Here is a 16,251-nt window from a genome sequence, read left to right on the forward strand (position 1 = left end):
CGGAGAGTGTGTGTAAACTGCTCATGCCAGCAGCAGACTGTCATTACACATTAATAACCAAGAACACTGAAATCACTGAAGTACCTTTTCATATATAATTGGACTCCTCTTTGTGTTCCACCCACCCACACACACATACACACGCACACACACTTGTCTTTGCTGTCCTGCTCCAGCTATGTGATAATAGACAGAGTGGGAGCAGAGGGTCCTCAGTCCTGCAGTCCTCCTCGGCTGCTGTTCTGGAGACAGACGTTGCTCTCTGTTAGGGTTTAAAGCACCCGGAGCAGCTCATCTCTTTGGTCGGGGTCAGCTGGGGTGAGATGGTGTCTGGAACCACTGATTTGAGGATGTCGTTCTCGCTGGCGATGATGTGTTTGACCAGGAAGTTTGAAGCTTCGTTGATGTTGATGTTTTCCTGCAAGAGTGAGAGAGGAAGAGTGAGACAGATGTTTTTTTTCAAGATCAAGAATATCAACCAGTGAACATTTTCAGTTTTTATAATCTATTGAATACTCTAATGTTCTATTATTAGTAGTATAAGAGAATACTCTAATAATTAGTTATTATAAAGATTAAGAAAAGCTGTAGACGTGTTTCATGTTAAGGGCCGAATAAAGAAAACAGTTATAATTATGGTGCTTTATGCAAACCACTTCATAAATTATTTCTATTTATTTTGCTTTTCATGTGTGTTTTTGAATGAAACCTGAAAATTACAATGGAATAAACATCAGTGGAAAAAACATTTTCACAGAAAGTGAAATATGAAGGGGATCCCACATAATCTGGCAACAGTCTGCTGGAATGTCTCTGGGGCTGAACGCACAGACAGAGAAACGGCCTCTTTTCAACCATCATCTTAAATGTTTTTTGGTCAACTCTTGTCAGTGAGCGGGGGAGTCTTTTAAGCAAGCGGGCTAGCACGCACTCATTTGTTCAGACATAGAGAGCATGCTAGCGCTCTAGGAGAAGTAGCAAACCCCCTCATCAAATTACAGCGCTAAAACAGTTAGAAATAAACTCATACTTCATTACTTTCTGGTGTACTAAAAGCGGTAAAAGTGTTCTTATAACAATCTATATTATAAAATTACTTGAATTGTTTCCTATTATGTTGATCATCAGATATATCTAGTTGTATAACTTTTCAGATGGTGAAAATGCAACGTTATTCTATTTGTCTATTACATTTTTGCAAACTTGAACTCAATCAATCACTTTCATCTCTGGCGTTGGCATGGCAACAACCAAAATACCAGCTGGCTGTCTCCCGGTAACTACAACTTTTTCACAAATGTCAAAAAAGATTAGTTTGTCTTCTGCTTTGTCACGGATGGTGTTAACATCTTCAGTAGCAACTCAAATGGGGCTCAAACTGGGCACTCAGATCTGAGCTATATGAGAATGAGGAGGTGAAACTTTCTGTTCTCCTTTTGCTTTTCCTAAATGCAGAGTATTTTGTGAGGAGCAGAGGATTGTGAAAGTTTAGTGATATTCTTCCCATTTGTTTGTTTTTGCTTTGGCACGAACAAAGAAATTCCGTGTCTGAATATTTTTGCATTTTGACATTTATTTGTGTTGCATTCAGTGTGTAACAGCCTTAAAATGAAGGCATATACTCATATAGCCTTAGCCAACCTTTACTGAACATCTGTGCTTAATTTGCACTAAACAAAGTAAAAGTCTTTCGGTGCACACCGTTAAGCATGTGGTCAGCACCCAACATGTTCTTTGCACTGTCATGTTTGGAGGTGTGGTCATTAGTTATGTAAGTGGAGTCATAATGTATGGAATCACACTGTAATACTGGTTACATTATCAGCTGCTTCCTCTCTGAAAAGTATCCAGCAGAACTGGACTTAATGGAAGCGGAAATGAGACGTTTTGATTGAGTGGATTTAGGGAAAGAAATGTGAATTTTTTGGACCAATTGCACACATGAAAGTGCGCGGAACAGTGTCGGGTGGTACGAACGTTCACCCGCGGCACTGGTATCTGATTGTTTCCACCACTTTTGATCATAAGCCGATAGCAGGTCTCGCTTTGATCTCCGCTCGCCCAGAAGTAGGTCGGACAGTCATAGTGAATTATTAAAAGACGTGAAATTGTACCAGGCGAGGGTTCATTTAAAACAGTTCAGGCTCCCGCTTCATGACAGATGAATGAAAAGGGGAGCTGAATTGAAATAAATAAATAAATAAATAAATAACTGCATCCCGAATACAGAACGTCTTCATTAGATTTAATGAGTGAGCCCTCGAGTGAGTGTCAGACCTGGTCCTTTTCCCTTAGCAACTGCTCGGTGTGACTGTCAGGTGTAATTAGGTCCTGAATATTCATGAGCACTTAATTAGAGGTCTCCAAAGGTAACTTATAATGCACGTTTCCTCATGATCTCCTGATCCTGGGCGCCTGACATCCCATTAGGGCCGGAGCCGACTACATGAGGCTCATCAGTCTTTTCTAAAAGAGAAACAGCGAATAGTTGAATAGTCTAACACAGACCATAAAATAAACAACTTTATATGCGATGTGGCAAAAACGAATATCATGACGCTTAAAGACATTTTCACGATACATGATATTCATCATGATTTTTAGTTTTTCTGAGATTTGATAAGTTGGAGCAGAACCTGTAGTGCCACAATATAAAAAATGCTATAATAAAAAAATAATAAACTTTCAACTATAAAGATTTTTATGCAGTGTTTTACAAACTGCTCTGCACTAAATCCAATTAAAAAGGCCTAATTATGCTGACTCTGTAATGAAACATTAGTCTGTGTTCTCTAAGTACTGACAATATCCACGATATGCTCAGAAAAGTGTACTGTGACATCGTTTTTTATGACAATGATGAAATATTATCATATCGGCCAATTCAAGCTGTTCCTTATTGATAATGTTCTCTCCATTTCAGGTATCAGAGGGTCACAGGATCTTAATCAGTTTGTTTTGAGAGTAATTGATCCTCTCTAAACTATGGTAAAACAATGTCTCAGATATCAGGCAACATATTTGTAACAATTTTGTCTAATAACTTTCAGCTTTAAAGACATTAAATGTTTTGGACATCTGGCACCGTATTACAGAAACTCCCTATCTTTAGTCCTAATTTAAGATCTGACGAGGTCAAGATACGGTTTTTGGAAATTCATATAAGCAAATTTTATCTTAATTTAGGAGTTATATGTTATCTTACAACATTTTATCTCAAGTTTGGAAATCCCAAACTACTCGATCGAGGTGGATAATCAGCTGTCATGCTGGTTACCAAGCAACCAACTATATATAGCTTAACTTTAGGTTTATGATATGCACAGCTGAAAAGTAAACATTTAATCAAAATAATAAAAATGTGTAAATTAGTTATGTTTAGCTAACTACCGATGTAAAAAAAGTCAAAACAAAACTACAATGAATACATATTTTAGGCCACATTTGCAACCCTGTTACCCAGTTTATTAGCCTTCAGTTATTTAAAATGAAAATGAAATGAAAATGACTGGAAAATAAGATTTTAATGAAAACATTTTGGTTAAAACAATTTTTTTCCCAATTTTTCCTTCTCCTCTATGTGTATACTTCATGTTTTTACTGCATTAATATCAATATAATGGGGTATATGAGAATGTTGCTCATTATTCATAAATGGTCAAAATACCTGTCTTGTATCTAATTTCAGAGCCTGAAGTGGGAAAACATTTTTGAGTATAGATTTAGAGGGTTTCGAGGCATAAAATGAACTCTTTAGACAGAAACTGCCTACTGTCCTAAATTCAGTCCTAACTTTAGTTGTCATGGTGACTGAAAAGATGAGATTTCACAGTTAGGATGTTTCTATAATCCAGGTTCCAGTCACCACCACTGTGAACAATTACAGGTAAATTAATGCAGAATAGCTCATTTCACATCAGACGACTCTGATTGACTTTGTTTACATCTTAAGATTAATTATGTGGAAATTTTCAGGACATTTTGCAGAATTCCCCTTTTGACTCACGAGGATGCATTAAGTGCTAACACTTCCTGTGTTTTAACACTCACAAAAGAGTGCCTTTACTTGTGACATAATGTAGTGAACTCTGGAATGGGTTCAGTGAAAGATCAGTTCTCTTCAGGATACACTGTGTGAGGTGCTGATGATGTGCACAGTTAAGAAGTAGCAGGTAGTTTATGTTGCTGAACTCCAGGGTTAAATTTATTTTACAATCCTCTTTCCACATCTGTATGAAATTCTGGTCAGACTACAGCCAACTGGACACAAAACCTACAGCATCAGCTTGGCCACTGTTATTCCCTCTATTAAGATTTCCTTTATGAACTTGAACTATTGTTTTAAATAGTAAATATCAAGAAAGGAGTTTTTTATCTTCTCAAAAGAGTCAATACACAGTAATATCACCAAGAATATATGAGATGAATAGCACATATTCTAAGAAAAAAACGGTATTTACATATGGTTTAATGAATTAAAGCAGTAAGCCTTGATTGGCCACATGTTACAGTGATTTTACCAGGGGTGATGTTGGGCTGCAAAGGGGGTTTACAGTAAAGTTTCTTCAGCCAAGCAATATAATTTGCTAACACAAGCCTAAAGTTGCCAAGTAACACAGTGGTCAAAGATTATTCTGTATAGTACAGGCTTTTAAATAAAATACCACATTAATACAGAATTGACAGTTTTCGAAAGAATGATTGACACATCTCTCAGCCAGCTGTCTCTGAGCACTCTAAGCACACCTGCAATGACATTAGTGGTGGCAGTAATTGAGAATTATTAGTCTAGGACACAGGTACCCAACCCAACCCTTCATTTTAGTGTTTTCCCTACTCCCAACACACCCACTTTAGGTCTGGAAGGGTTGTTAATGAGCTAATTATTTGGATCAGGTGTGTTATGAGCAGGGAAAACAGTACAATGTGTAGGACAGGGGCTACTCAAGGACCCGGGTTGGGATCCACTGCTCTAAGAGATGTAAATTGGGGAAAATGTTTAAGTTGATGACCACACTCACAGCTCGAAATCAAAACTATTAACAGACTATAAAGTAAACTAGACTTTGTGTTACTGTATTTGTTAAACTCTCATTTTAATATGAGTTCCAAAATTATAGAATAATTGGCCTCATTCGCCAAAATCTTCCTAAGTTTATTTCTCAAATTTTTCCTGAGAAAAAGTGTTTGTCAGATTCATGACGTGTTCTTAAAGCGCAGAACACACCTTTGTGCTCTTGAGTGTGTGTAGATTCTTTTCTCACCTAAGAACGAATCCCAAATAAGAGTCTTTGTGAAAACTTCATGAAAACTTCAAGGTTTCAAGTGGGTTTTAACAAGAAATTTCCTCTTAAGAATGACTGGTGAATGAGGCCTAATGTTAAGATGAGCTTTCCCAGCTCCAGTCTTAGCTTTAGCTTTAGCTTTAGCAGTAGCATTAGCTCATCTGAAGGGGCAGCTTCATTCGCTCCATCTTCCTCCTTATTAGACATGAGAATTTGCAGAATAACAGTCAGTAGCTTAAGGATTTCCTTGGTTTGATTAATGTAAAGATGCTTTTCAGTATCCATTTTATTATCCTAATTCAGCCTATATTCATATTTTTTCAATTCAAACATGTCATCACTGAACATCTCACAAGGCCAGTTCATTTACATGAACCAGGTGGTCTGTACTGAAAGTTTGACAGACATGGCAACAGTAACTAAGGAAGGCAGGACTCCCTTTTTGCTCATTTTTGCAGTGGTCAGTTCAACTGATATGTGCAGTCAAATGTGTGAACTCCTTTACAAAAGCCCAAAATGGCAAAACATTAATTTATTGGGCTTCAGTCAGTAAATTAGCATTTAGAATTAAACAAATTGATAAAGTAACTCAGTATGTGGTAGCTTTTCCCTTTGATTTCCTTAAATGGTGGAGTTTTGTGGGTGAACTTGCAGACAGTCTTTTACAGAAGGAAGAGGCAATATTGTTCCACTCAGGACTGATGGCTTCAAACAGTCGAAAAACATTTCCAAGCTAGTTTGTGTTTAATATGAGACCATGTATTCTCTACAGCGTTCAAATCTGGACTCTGTCCAGGCCAGAACCATTAGCATTTTGGTCTTTGCACATTTAGTTGCATGGGAACGTATATCTCATGTACTTTTGCAGTGGCTTGGAACGTGGCTCAGCTGATCAGGTTTTAGAAGGGGAACTATTTAATGAAGAAAACATTAATGTTCGAGCATCCCATGTCAATAATACACCTTACCTTGGCTGAGGTTTCAAACCATCCAGCAAATCCGTTCTCTTGGCAGAACTGGTCTATCTTGAGGCCGTTATTAGCCACAATGTCTCTGCTTTGGTCACACTTGTTGGCCAGCAGCACACTGGGAATGCTTTTGCCATTGGCCAGTGTCAACTTTGAGTCCAGATCCTCCTTCCATTTGCTGACTGCTTCAAATGTCGTAGGCCTGGTGACGTCAAAAACAATGAACGCCCCCATGGCCTCTCTGTAGTAAACCCGCGTCATGTTCCCGAAGCGCTCCTGGCCTTCCCCAGCAGCAAGAGAGACAAAGAGAGAGAGAGCAGACAGAACATTAAACCATATTACAGCAGCTGCATAACAAGTGCTTAACTCATGTGGCTTATGGAGAAACTGTACACCGACAGGTTCAACAGGTTCATCAGTAGATACAGCCAAGCTAGTTGTCCAGTTGGGTTAGGCCTTCAGGAGCTGGACAGGAGGCCTTAAGCATCTAATTAACCACCAACATGATTAAAAAGTGATAGTGGAATCAGCCAATCACATGTTGATTCACAATAGGTGGGTATAATGGGTGCAAATAGTTAACAGTCTCTTCCAATAACATTTAGGCCGTTTGGGCCGTTTCACTGTCTGAAGTGGACTGAGACTGCTGAGTCATGGTTTCTTTTGCATACTTTAACACACCAAACAAACTCGGACCCGAAACTAAATGGCCCGAAAAACGAACCGAACCTTGAGAGGTGGTCTCAGTTCGGTTTGTTTGTGGTTTGCTTTGTGGTTCGATTGATTTGTGCATTGTGAAAACAAAACGGCCCCAGTCCGCTTTAGCTTTATGGTGAAGACCTCGAGGCTCACCGTACACACAGACACAGTCTTCAGCACTACAGGTAAAAACAGACCAAGGATCATTTATAGGGTTCTACTCAGGATAAAGCCTGTCGGTGATCTGCGACAAGACAGCAGCCCTGAGATATTAAAGCGATAAGATTTGAGAGCCTGCATGATTTTACCGCATTAAAGGCTGATACTGGACACGCAAAACAATTTTTAGCTGCTTTCACGCTGAATGTTTAATGGATAAAAATTCAATTTCCGAAAACGGAAACCACCGCAGCAGACACGCAGGGTCATTTTTCCAATTCGGCCAATAGGAGGGCAGAAGGCGTGTCTGATGGTTTGTCTCACCACCTGAAAGGTCAGATTTATCAGATAATGCTGCCCACTTTGCGAGCACTGCACACATTGTGAGATCTAATAGAGTTGTGGTCTGAACAAGAAGTAGTCTTAGATCTCAAAGGACCAGAAAGAAAACCAGAAAGAGTCCTCTTTATAGTTCACTTACATTGTGAACACAAAAAGAACAGGTCATTTGCAGTTGGTTCCCTTCCAGGTTCACTTAACTCAGTTCGGTTCTATTAAAACGAACTAAATGTGAAAACGCTGTAAGTCTTTAACGAAGGTACCTTTGTAAAACTGCAACATACAATATAATATTAATGACAGAAACCCCTGGCTTTACTTTATGCTTTAGTTGTTTCAGGGAGCGACACTCAATCTCAGGGGGCGGGTTAAGGCATCTGATTGGAGGTAGATAAACACGAGAAAGCGATTCGAGATCAAATTTTGAAACTGACGTGCTAATAATAAACAGAAAAGTCTTTTTGACATTCAGATTGTGGTAACATTTGTGTTGTTCAGCTCCAGGTGTTCAAAAACAGCCCAAACCAGCTTTTCCTGCATGTTCCTCCATGGCTGAGATGGTTAGAGGGAAGACTGGATAATGATTGGTCAGCTGTGGATGCTGCCACCCATCCAGGATTTCCCTGGATTGTACAGGTTTTTGGTTTATAATTCCATTCCTGGACATTTTGTGATCCCGCCAAACAAGCATTTCATATGTTTTCTATATCTATGTATTTTTTAATGACAGTCCTGCTTCTTTTAACCCAGTCAAACCATTTGTATGTAAAGAATGGGTTTGAATGGTTCAGACCAGCCTCAGTATAGGGACAGTTGTTTGGGAAAGGTACACTGTTGGTGACATATTTAGGCTTTAGGCAGCACTTCAGTGTGATAACTGAGACTGTAAGGTTCTGTAGCTGAACTGACGTCTATTTACTTCAGACTGCATTGTGAACATAGTTGAATATAGTGAAAAATCAAGCCACTTATGGAGTGTCCAGGAATTTTACAGGGCTGAGATGGCAACCTTGTTAGAGTGATGTGCATTGCTTTTCAGTTCTGGCATTACTTCACAGTTCTGAAAAGAAACATGCTTTAGAGGGCTTGAAAAGGCGTAATCAGAACACCCCTTAAGCACTATTCAGACTGGATTAATTTTACACGAGGAGGTGGGGTAATGTAATTTTTTTAACAGCATTTCTCAGTAATTTCAGTCCCGTCTGAATCTGACATGTCAGTTATTTTTACGGACTGCACGCTCTTGCGTCAGTAAAGATGCTTTTTACCTACCATACAGCGAGCTGCAGAAATAACCCCAGATTATATTAATCCAGCGCAAACTGACAGGTCGGTAAAACAGCATTATGTCCTGTGGAAAAGCATTTCCTGCTGTTTAATGAAAGAAAGAAGGATTTACTTGTGTTCTCCGTGGCTCAGATCAAGCTGATATGTATTGTGTATGACTCCGAACAGTAAAGCATGATTTTATGCTGCGGTGTTGTCTGCTGACTGTGAATTCCCACGCTAATGACTATACTACTGACTTCACTTAAGCTAAATAACAGCTAAATTAAATGTTTCGACATGTTTTCTGAGATAAGGTAGCATGTAAATCTGGTAGCCACTCCCATCTCTGTAGCTTACACCGAGATTTCATATCCCACATGAATCGCTCATAAACATTACACACGGCCAGTGGTGAAATCACATTATCCCACCTCCTCATGTAAACTAATCCCATCTGAGTTGTACTTTAGTCTGTTATTTGTCTCGCAAGCTAGACTTTCACAAATCGAATGATGCTGTGTGCTGTTATTTTCTTGTTTTTTGACATCAAGGCCCAAACTAAAGGCCTTTTTCTAATAGTCATGGTTTGCCATAGGAGCTACTTATCATGCAAATCATGTTCTGATATTTATATCACTAATGAGATCTCACCATTACTGAACAATAACTGTTGAATGAGGCACATCATTGTGGCTTATTTGATCTGCCTATCTTGCAAATCGTCCCCATTAGCAGTATCTGTTCAAACTGACAAGTTCTAGTGTTTTCATACTGATTATCTTGAGATGATAAGACACGTTGCTGTGATAATCTTTATTAATCGGCATTATTTTTAAACTGTAATAGCAGTTCTTCAATACAGATTTACAGTGTGGAATACAGAATACAGTGCAGAGTGCAATGCAGGGTTTAGCTCTGCTATTCTACACTGTAATTATGTTTTTCATAATTATTAAAAATTATTAGTGGTTGCTACAGCATCTGTGGCCGGGAGACCAAGAGAGCACAATTGGCCTCTGTCTCTCTGGGAGGGTGGGATGGCCCCGCCTCTCCCCCATCACTCAGCAAGATGCTAGTCAGCGCAGATGCCTGACATAACAGAACTGGCGGTTGGCGCTTTCCTCCGAGCGTTTTTGGCTGTCCAATGATGTCGCATGAGCAGCAGTTCGAAAAGATGCGGTGGCACTTCACAGGTCTCAGAGGAAGACTGTGTTAGCCTATGCCCTCCTAGCGCTGGTGGTATCGTGTGATTGGGGGGGTGGAACTGGAGACGACTAAATTGGGGAGAAAACTGGGGAAAAAATCACCCCTTAAAAAAATACATCAGTGGTTATAAGAGGGTTATTACTGGGTCCTGTATTAATACATACTATTTAATGTGAGGGCGGCACGGTGGCACAGTGGTTAGCGTTGTCGTCTCACCGCAAGAATGGCCTGGGTTCGATTCCCGGCCGGGCAGCCAGGGTCATCTCTGTGTGGAGTTTGCCTGTTCTCCCTGTGTCTGCGTGGGTTTCCTCCAGGTACTCCGGTTTCCTCCCACAGTCCAAAGACATGCAGTCAGGCTGATTGGACATGCTAAATTGCCCCTAGGTGTGAATGTGTATGTCTGTCTGTCTGCCCTGTGATGGACTGGCGACCTGTCCAGGGTGTATCCTGCCTTCCGCCCAATGACAGCTGGGATAGGCTCCAGCACCCCACCACGACCCAGAAGGATAAGCGGTTTAGATGATGTGTGTGTGTGTGTGCATTTAATGTGATCCTACTTTAAAGGCATATTTTTAGAGTCATACATCGCTGCCGTTGGAAGAAAACCTCTTATCTCCATTTTTGTCGTTTTTTAGTTTTTGACAGAATTTGAAAATGCCTGTTGCCTTTTACATTGTATGTAAATTTCATGAAGAAAGGACCAAAAGAAACGGCACAAATTGACTTGGAAAAAAGGTTTGGTTCCATTGACTTACATTAAAAGTGAAGTAGGTTTTTTCCTTCTCCTGTAAAGTTACCATTTTGGAGACACAAGGTTTTCTTCCGATGCCAGCGAAATACAGTTTGGGAAGTGCAGCTGATAAAACTCCAGCAGCACTGCTGTGTCTGATCCACTTGCACCAGCGCAACACACACTAACACACCACCATGTCAGTGTCACTGCAGTGCTGAGAATGATCCATCACCCAAATAATACCTGCTCTGTCGGGGTCCATGGGGGTCCTGACCATTGAGGAACAAGGTAAAAGAGAGTAATAAAGTATGCAGGTAACTGTAGAACTACAAAGTGCACCTATATGGTAAATGAAGCAGATAAAATGGACAATGAGCGTAGAAACAAGGAGGTGGTCATAATGTTATGGCTGATTGGTGTATGTCATGTAATATAAAGCATCTTATTTCCTGGATTACCAAGTACCACAAGAAGTGTCATCATGAGTTGACGGTGTAGCTGCACTAATGGGAACCACCAGGCTGACATGTCTCCATTAAATCTGTTTGATGAGGAAATAAAATAAATAAGTTTGGAGGCTCAGAGCTGCACAATGGCACCAGCTGGTCTAGGCCATCATTATTAAGCCAGAGAACAAGTGGAGGTTTCGGAATGCAGTCAGCTAGTTACAGAGCTGTGCCTGGGAAAGTGACTTTGTCGCATAGTCTGCAAATAAGTGAAGATCCTAAAGAGGTCAGCAATGCAGGGACAATAGAAAAGTGTCCAGCAGTCCAGGGTAGTCAATACAATCTGAAGCCCAATTCTAGTCTTAACCTAAGCCTATGCTTTTAAAAATTGGGGTTCCTAAGTGATTCTTGGCTTGGACATACAGTTCTACACTCATAAATAAAGAGGTTCTTCAAGGGTCCTTGGTTAAGATAATGGTTATATATAGACTGGTCAGGCATAACATTAAGACCACCTCCTTGTTTCTGCACTCATTGTGCATTTTATCAGCTCCACTTACTATATAGGTGCACTTTGTAGTTCTACAGTTACAGACTGTAGTCCATCTGTTTCTCTGCATACTTTGTTAGCCCCCTTTGTTAGCCTCAGCGTCCTGTGGGCAGCGTCCTGTGACCACTGATGAAGGACTAGAGGATGATTAGCTTATACTGTGCAGCAGCAGATGAGCTATCGTCCCTGACTGTACATCTACAGGGTGGACGAACAACACAGGTGTGTCTAATAGAGTGGACAGTGAGTGGACACAGTGTTTAAAAACTCCAGCAGCACTGCTGTGTCTGATCCACTCGTACCAGCACACCACACACTTTGAAGAACCTTTGAAAGGCTCAATTTTTACCAACTTAAGGTTCTTCCTAGAACCTATACATGTTGTGGAGGTCCTTGAAACTTTAAAAAGGTTGTGTTCTGTGCACACATCACATTTACAAAAATGGTTCTCTAAATTCAAAGAACCGTTTGACTCCTTAGAAGGTTCTTTGCATGGTTTAATGGTTTATCTCCATGAGGGAGAACATGTTGTAAATGGTTCTTTAAAGAACTTTTTAAAAAATGGTTTCCTATATTAGCAAAAAGGTTTGTGCTATGATCACAAGTCACAGAACCTTTTTTGGTACTATGTAGAACCCTTTTGCTGAGATTATAGGAAAAACATTCATTCATCTAATTGATGTAAACTTTGAAAAGGTTCTTCACAGTCACATCTCATTTGCAGAAAGGGTTCTTTAAAGAACCATCCATTGAACAGAATCAAAAGGGGTTCCTCTACAGCAGTGGTCACAATGCTGGTCATGGATTTCACTTACTTCTTCGGAAGTCTTTGATTGGCTGGATCAGATTCATTACTGGTAGTTAATGGGAGCAGGTGTTAGTCTTAAAAAGATGGTTCTTAAAGGGTTCTTAGTAAAGACAATTATTCTAGTAGAGCTACGAACTCTCAAAGAACCATTTGTTCTTTACATCGTAAAATGATTCTTCAGGTTGATGAAAAATGTGTATATGAACCTTTATAGAACCTTTCGGAAAAGCATTCTATATAGCACCAAAAGAGGTTCTTCTATTGTTATGATTTCAAGCTTGTAACAATAGAAGAACAATTTTTGGTGCTGTATAGAACCATTTTCAAAAATGACCATTCTTTTCAATGCATCCTTCATCAACCTGACAAACCATTTCACCATGCAAAGCACAATTTAAGCATGCAAATGGCTCTTTGAGAGTTTCTGGTTCTATATAGAACCACTGTCTTTACTAAAGAACCCTTGAAGAACCATCTTTTTTAACACTGCAACACCTGCACCCATTACCCAACAGTGTTGAATCTGATCCAGCCAATCGAAGACTGCAGACATGTTTCCTATTAAGCCTCCAAGCTGAACAGAATCTTCTAGAAACCAGCTACACTGCTAGCACTCCTAATACTTGACATAATGAACTACTAATGTGATGTAGTTCATTATGTCAAGCCCTTCTTAGGGTGATATGTCATTTATATGTGGGGTAGCAGTTATAACTCGCATAACGCTGTTGTTGGAAGAAAACCTCGTATCTCCATTTTTCAGTTTTTGACATAATTTGAAAATGCTTGTTTACACTGTGTGTAAATTTCACGAAGAATGGACCAAAAGAAACGACCCAAAATGACTTGAAAAACGTCTGGTTCCATTGACTTACATTAAAAATAAAATCTATTTTTTCCTTCTCCTGTAAAGTTACCATTTTGGAGATACGAGGTTTTCTTCCGACAACAGCCATAAAGAGTCAGACCAGTCTGAGGGCTCTTTTCTTCGGTTTGTTTACAGCGATTTTTTCCACAATGACTCCCCTGTGATTTGCCTCTAAATCTTACTCACATGAGACCCGTTCTCATATGATTGCACGCATACCTTCCACGTGGGGAAGTGAGTCTGGGTGCTGAGTGAGAGAGAGAGAGAGCAAGAGTGTGAGAGAGGCAGAGAAAGAGAGAGAGAGAGAGAGGTGGGCGGCTGTCGTGCATGACACGTGAGACTGGATCTGGATGATTAAGACTGCATTCTGGAGGAAAAAGGCCTGAGCAGTCTGAGGACTCCTTTACCTGGCGATTCATTTCTTATCTCTACCAGATAAAGCCGCTCTTTATTCGTCTACATCAGCAGATATCAGTATATTATTTCATTATTTTTAACCCAGTTGTCTCCCCGATTGCCTGTTACACCCATTAGCTAGGTCTTCTTCATCACACTGTGGTACCAAGCAGGGAGGGTGAGTGCTAGCACATGCTCCTTCAGAGTCACGTGAAGCGCCGCTGCATCTTTTTGAGTTGGAGCTCTATTCCAAGTCTAGATCAGTGGTCATCCTGGTGATTCATGAAGAGTCCAGTTCCAACTCTGCTGAATCCAGGTAGCTAACCCCTTAAAATCCAAGGCTTTTTACATACTAAGGCTTATTATTTAGTAACTACAGAGAGTTCAATGCAAACGGGTTGAGCTATTCTTAGCTTATAAAAGCGTGTAATAAAGCTTTGGGCCTGTCAGCAGCCCCTGGCCATTTATTGGGTTAATTGATTATCTAGATCAGCTGTGATGGGTTACAGGTGGAACTGAACTCTTCATGGTGGACTAATAAAGAACAGGTCTATCAGACATTTAGATTCAGAGCTCTAGGAATAGCTTTGATGGTCAGTTAGACACTGCTGTACGCAGGTTGATGTTCAAAGCTTCAGGACCAGCTTCAGCGTTGGAGACCAGCAATGTAGATAACTAGATAAATATTCCAGGCTGGAATTCCGTTCACACCTTTAACCTCTCACACACACACACACACACACACACACACACACACACACACACACCTACCTGCAATGTCCCACAGCTGCAAGCGCACCGTTTCTGAGTCCCAGTTGAGGACTTTGAGAGCAAAGTCCACTCCTATGGTGGCTCTGTAGTTCGTTGAGTAGGTCTGGTGAACGTAGCGCTTAATGATGCTCGTCTTGCCCACTCCCAAATCTCCGATAACCAGGATTTTGTACAGACGTTCTTTCTGGTGGTTCTGCATGGCTGTGGCTGTTATGTGCGCATGCTACTCAGTCCCAGTCCCGCTGAAGTTCAGTGATGCAGCGCCTGAGGCGGCAGCAGTGTGTGTGTGTGTGTGAAGGGCGTGTGCTTGGCCAACTTGTGACCGGCCGTCAGAGTAGCTCATGTGCACTGTGTTTCCTTCCCCAGCTGTGTGTGTATGTGTGTGTGTGTGTGTGTGGAGGGGAAAGGCGTCTGTGTGCGTGCCTGCTTGTGTGTGTAAAACTGTTAGGAATGCTTAGTGGGCACCATGTGCCCACTTAATGACGGGAAAACAGGAACATTCTGACGTAGTGGGGATATTTGTGATGGTGGTCATGAGGGAAAATGCAAATGAATCATAAGTAAAAAAGATAAAATAAAATGTATTTTATTAAAAGTAACAAAATATATATATATATATATATATCAAAGTGCTATGATTTTTCTACCCCCCTATAAACGCTGGTATATATATATATATATATATATATATATATGGGATTTTTTTATTTAAACCTTTTATTAGCTTTAAATATTATTCAATACTATTCAAGTTTATGCAAATTTTTGTGACACTCACCATGTTGAGGCCTTTCAAAAAAAAAGTCAAAGTTTTCAGATTTTATATCTTCCATGTTCAGATGTCAGGTGGATTTGATCTAGTGATAAAAGGCTTTCGTATAAACTGAGCGAGGCAAATCATCCAAAACATACCATTTATTAATGCATTTGCAACTATTATATTATATATAACTATATATTATATATACATATAACTATTCTATTACTATTATACTATTATTGCTAACTTTACTATTACAATTTTGTTATTACTATTATTCTACCATTATAGTACTATTATTATAACTGTTTTTTATTATTATAACTGTTATTATTATTATACAACTATCATAATAACAGTCATACACAAGCTACTAGATAATGATTAAGTTGCTGTTTATTAGAGCCTGTTATTATAAAGTGTAACCAAACATTTTAAATAACTTTTTAAATTATTAAATAAAAAAACAAAAAAGCGTTGTTAAAGGAGACCGGTTGTGGTTTTCCAGTTTTTCTCTTTCCTTTAGTGCGTTATTTAGCTTTATGCATGTAAACGTTCTGCAAAGATACAAAGCTCAAAGTACACTCCAGATGGAGAAACTCTCTCCCACAGAAATCGCTCCTCTCAGCTGCCTCAAACGCCTCGTTGGAGTTCCAGCCCTTTTCCTTTGTTACAAGATGAGGCAATCTCATAACATAATCCTTATTACCCGCCTACCAGCAAGCTTGGCCTGCTCTGACACAAGAGAGCCACAGTGTAAAAACGCACTACTCTAAAACTTCCCGCTTTAGCTTGCGAAGGTGGATCAAGTCTGCCTGACATTCAGGATCAGACTGGCTCAAACTGATACAGCAGAACTGACGCCATAGTAAGAACAGCCACAGCGATGTGGGGCGGAACTTGTAGCAGGACGCTGCTCTGGCGGTTCAGAACAGACTGATCAGAACAGAGTGGGTGAGCTGACCAGTCAGAGCACACTGGACTCATCAGGAGG

At 40.0% G+C, this 16,251-nt stretch overlaps 1 protein-coding gene across 1 annotated transcript; it reads right to left on the reverse strand.

The window, feature by feature from the left end:
* Positions 1-154: 154 nt before the first annotated feature.
* On the reverse strand, positions 155-14,822 carry rab38b (RAB38b, member of RAS oncogene family). Its single transcript, XM_036595037.1, has 3 exons — positions 14,498-14,822; positions 6,254-6,534; positions 155-418 (listed from the first exon to the last, which is right to left on the reverse strand). The coding sequence occupies exons 1-3, from the start codon at positions 14,694-14,696 to the stop codon at positions 266-268; spliced, it is 633 nt and encodes a 210-aa protein (XP_036450930.1). The 5' UTR covers positions 14,697-14,822; the 3' UTR covers positions 155-265.
* Between the last annotated feature and the right edge of the window lie 1,429 nt (positions 14,823-16,251).

This window comes from Colossoma macropomum, unplaced genomic scaffold, assembly GCF_904425465.1.
Source record: "Colossoma macropomum unplaced genomic scaffold, Colossoma_macropomum, whole genome shotgun sequence".
Lineage (NCBI taxonomy): Eukaryota > Metazoa > Chordata > Actinopteri > Characiformes > Serrasalmidae > Colossoma > Colossoma macropomum.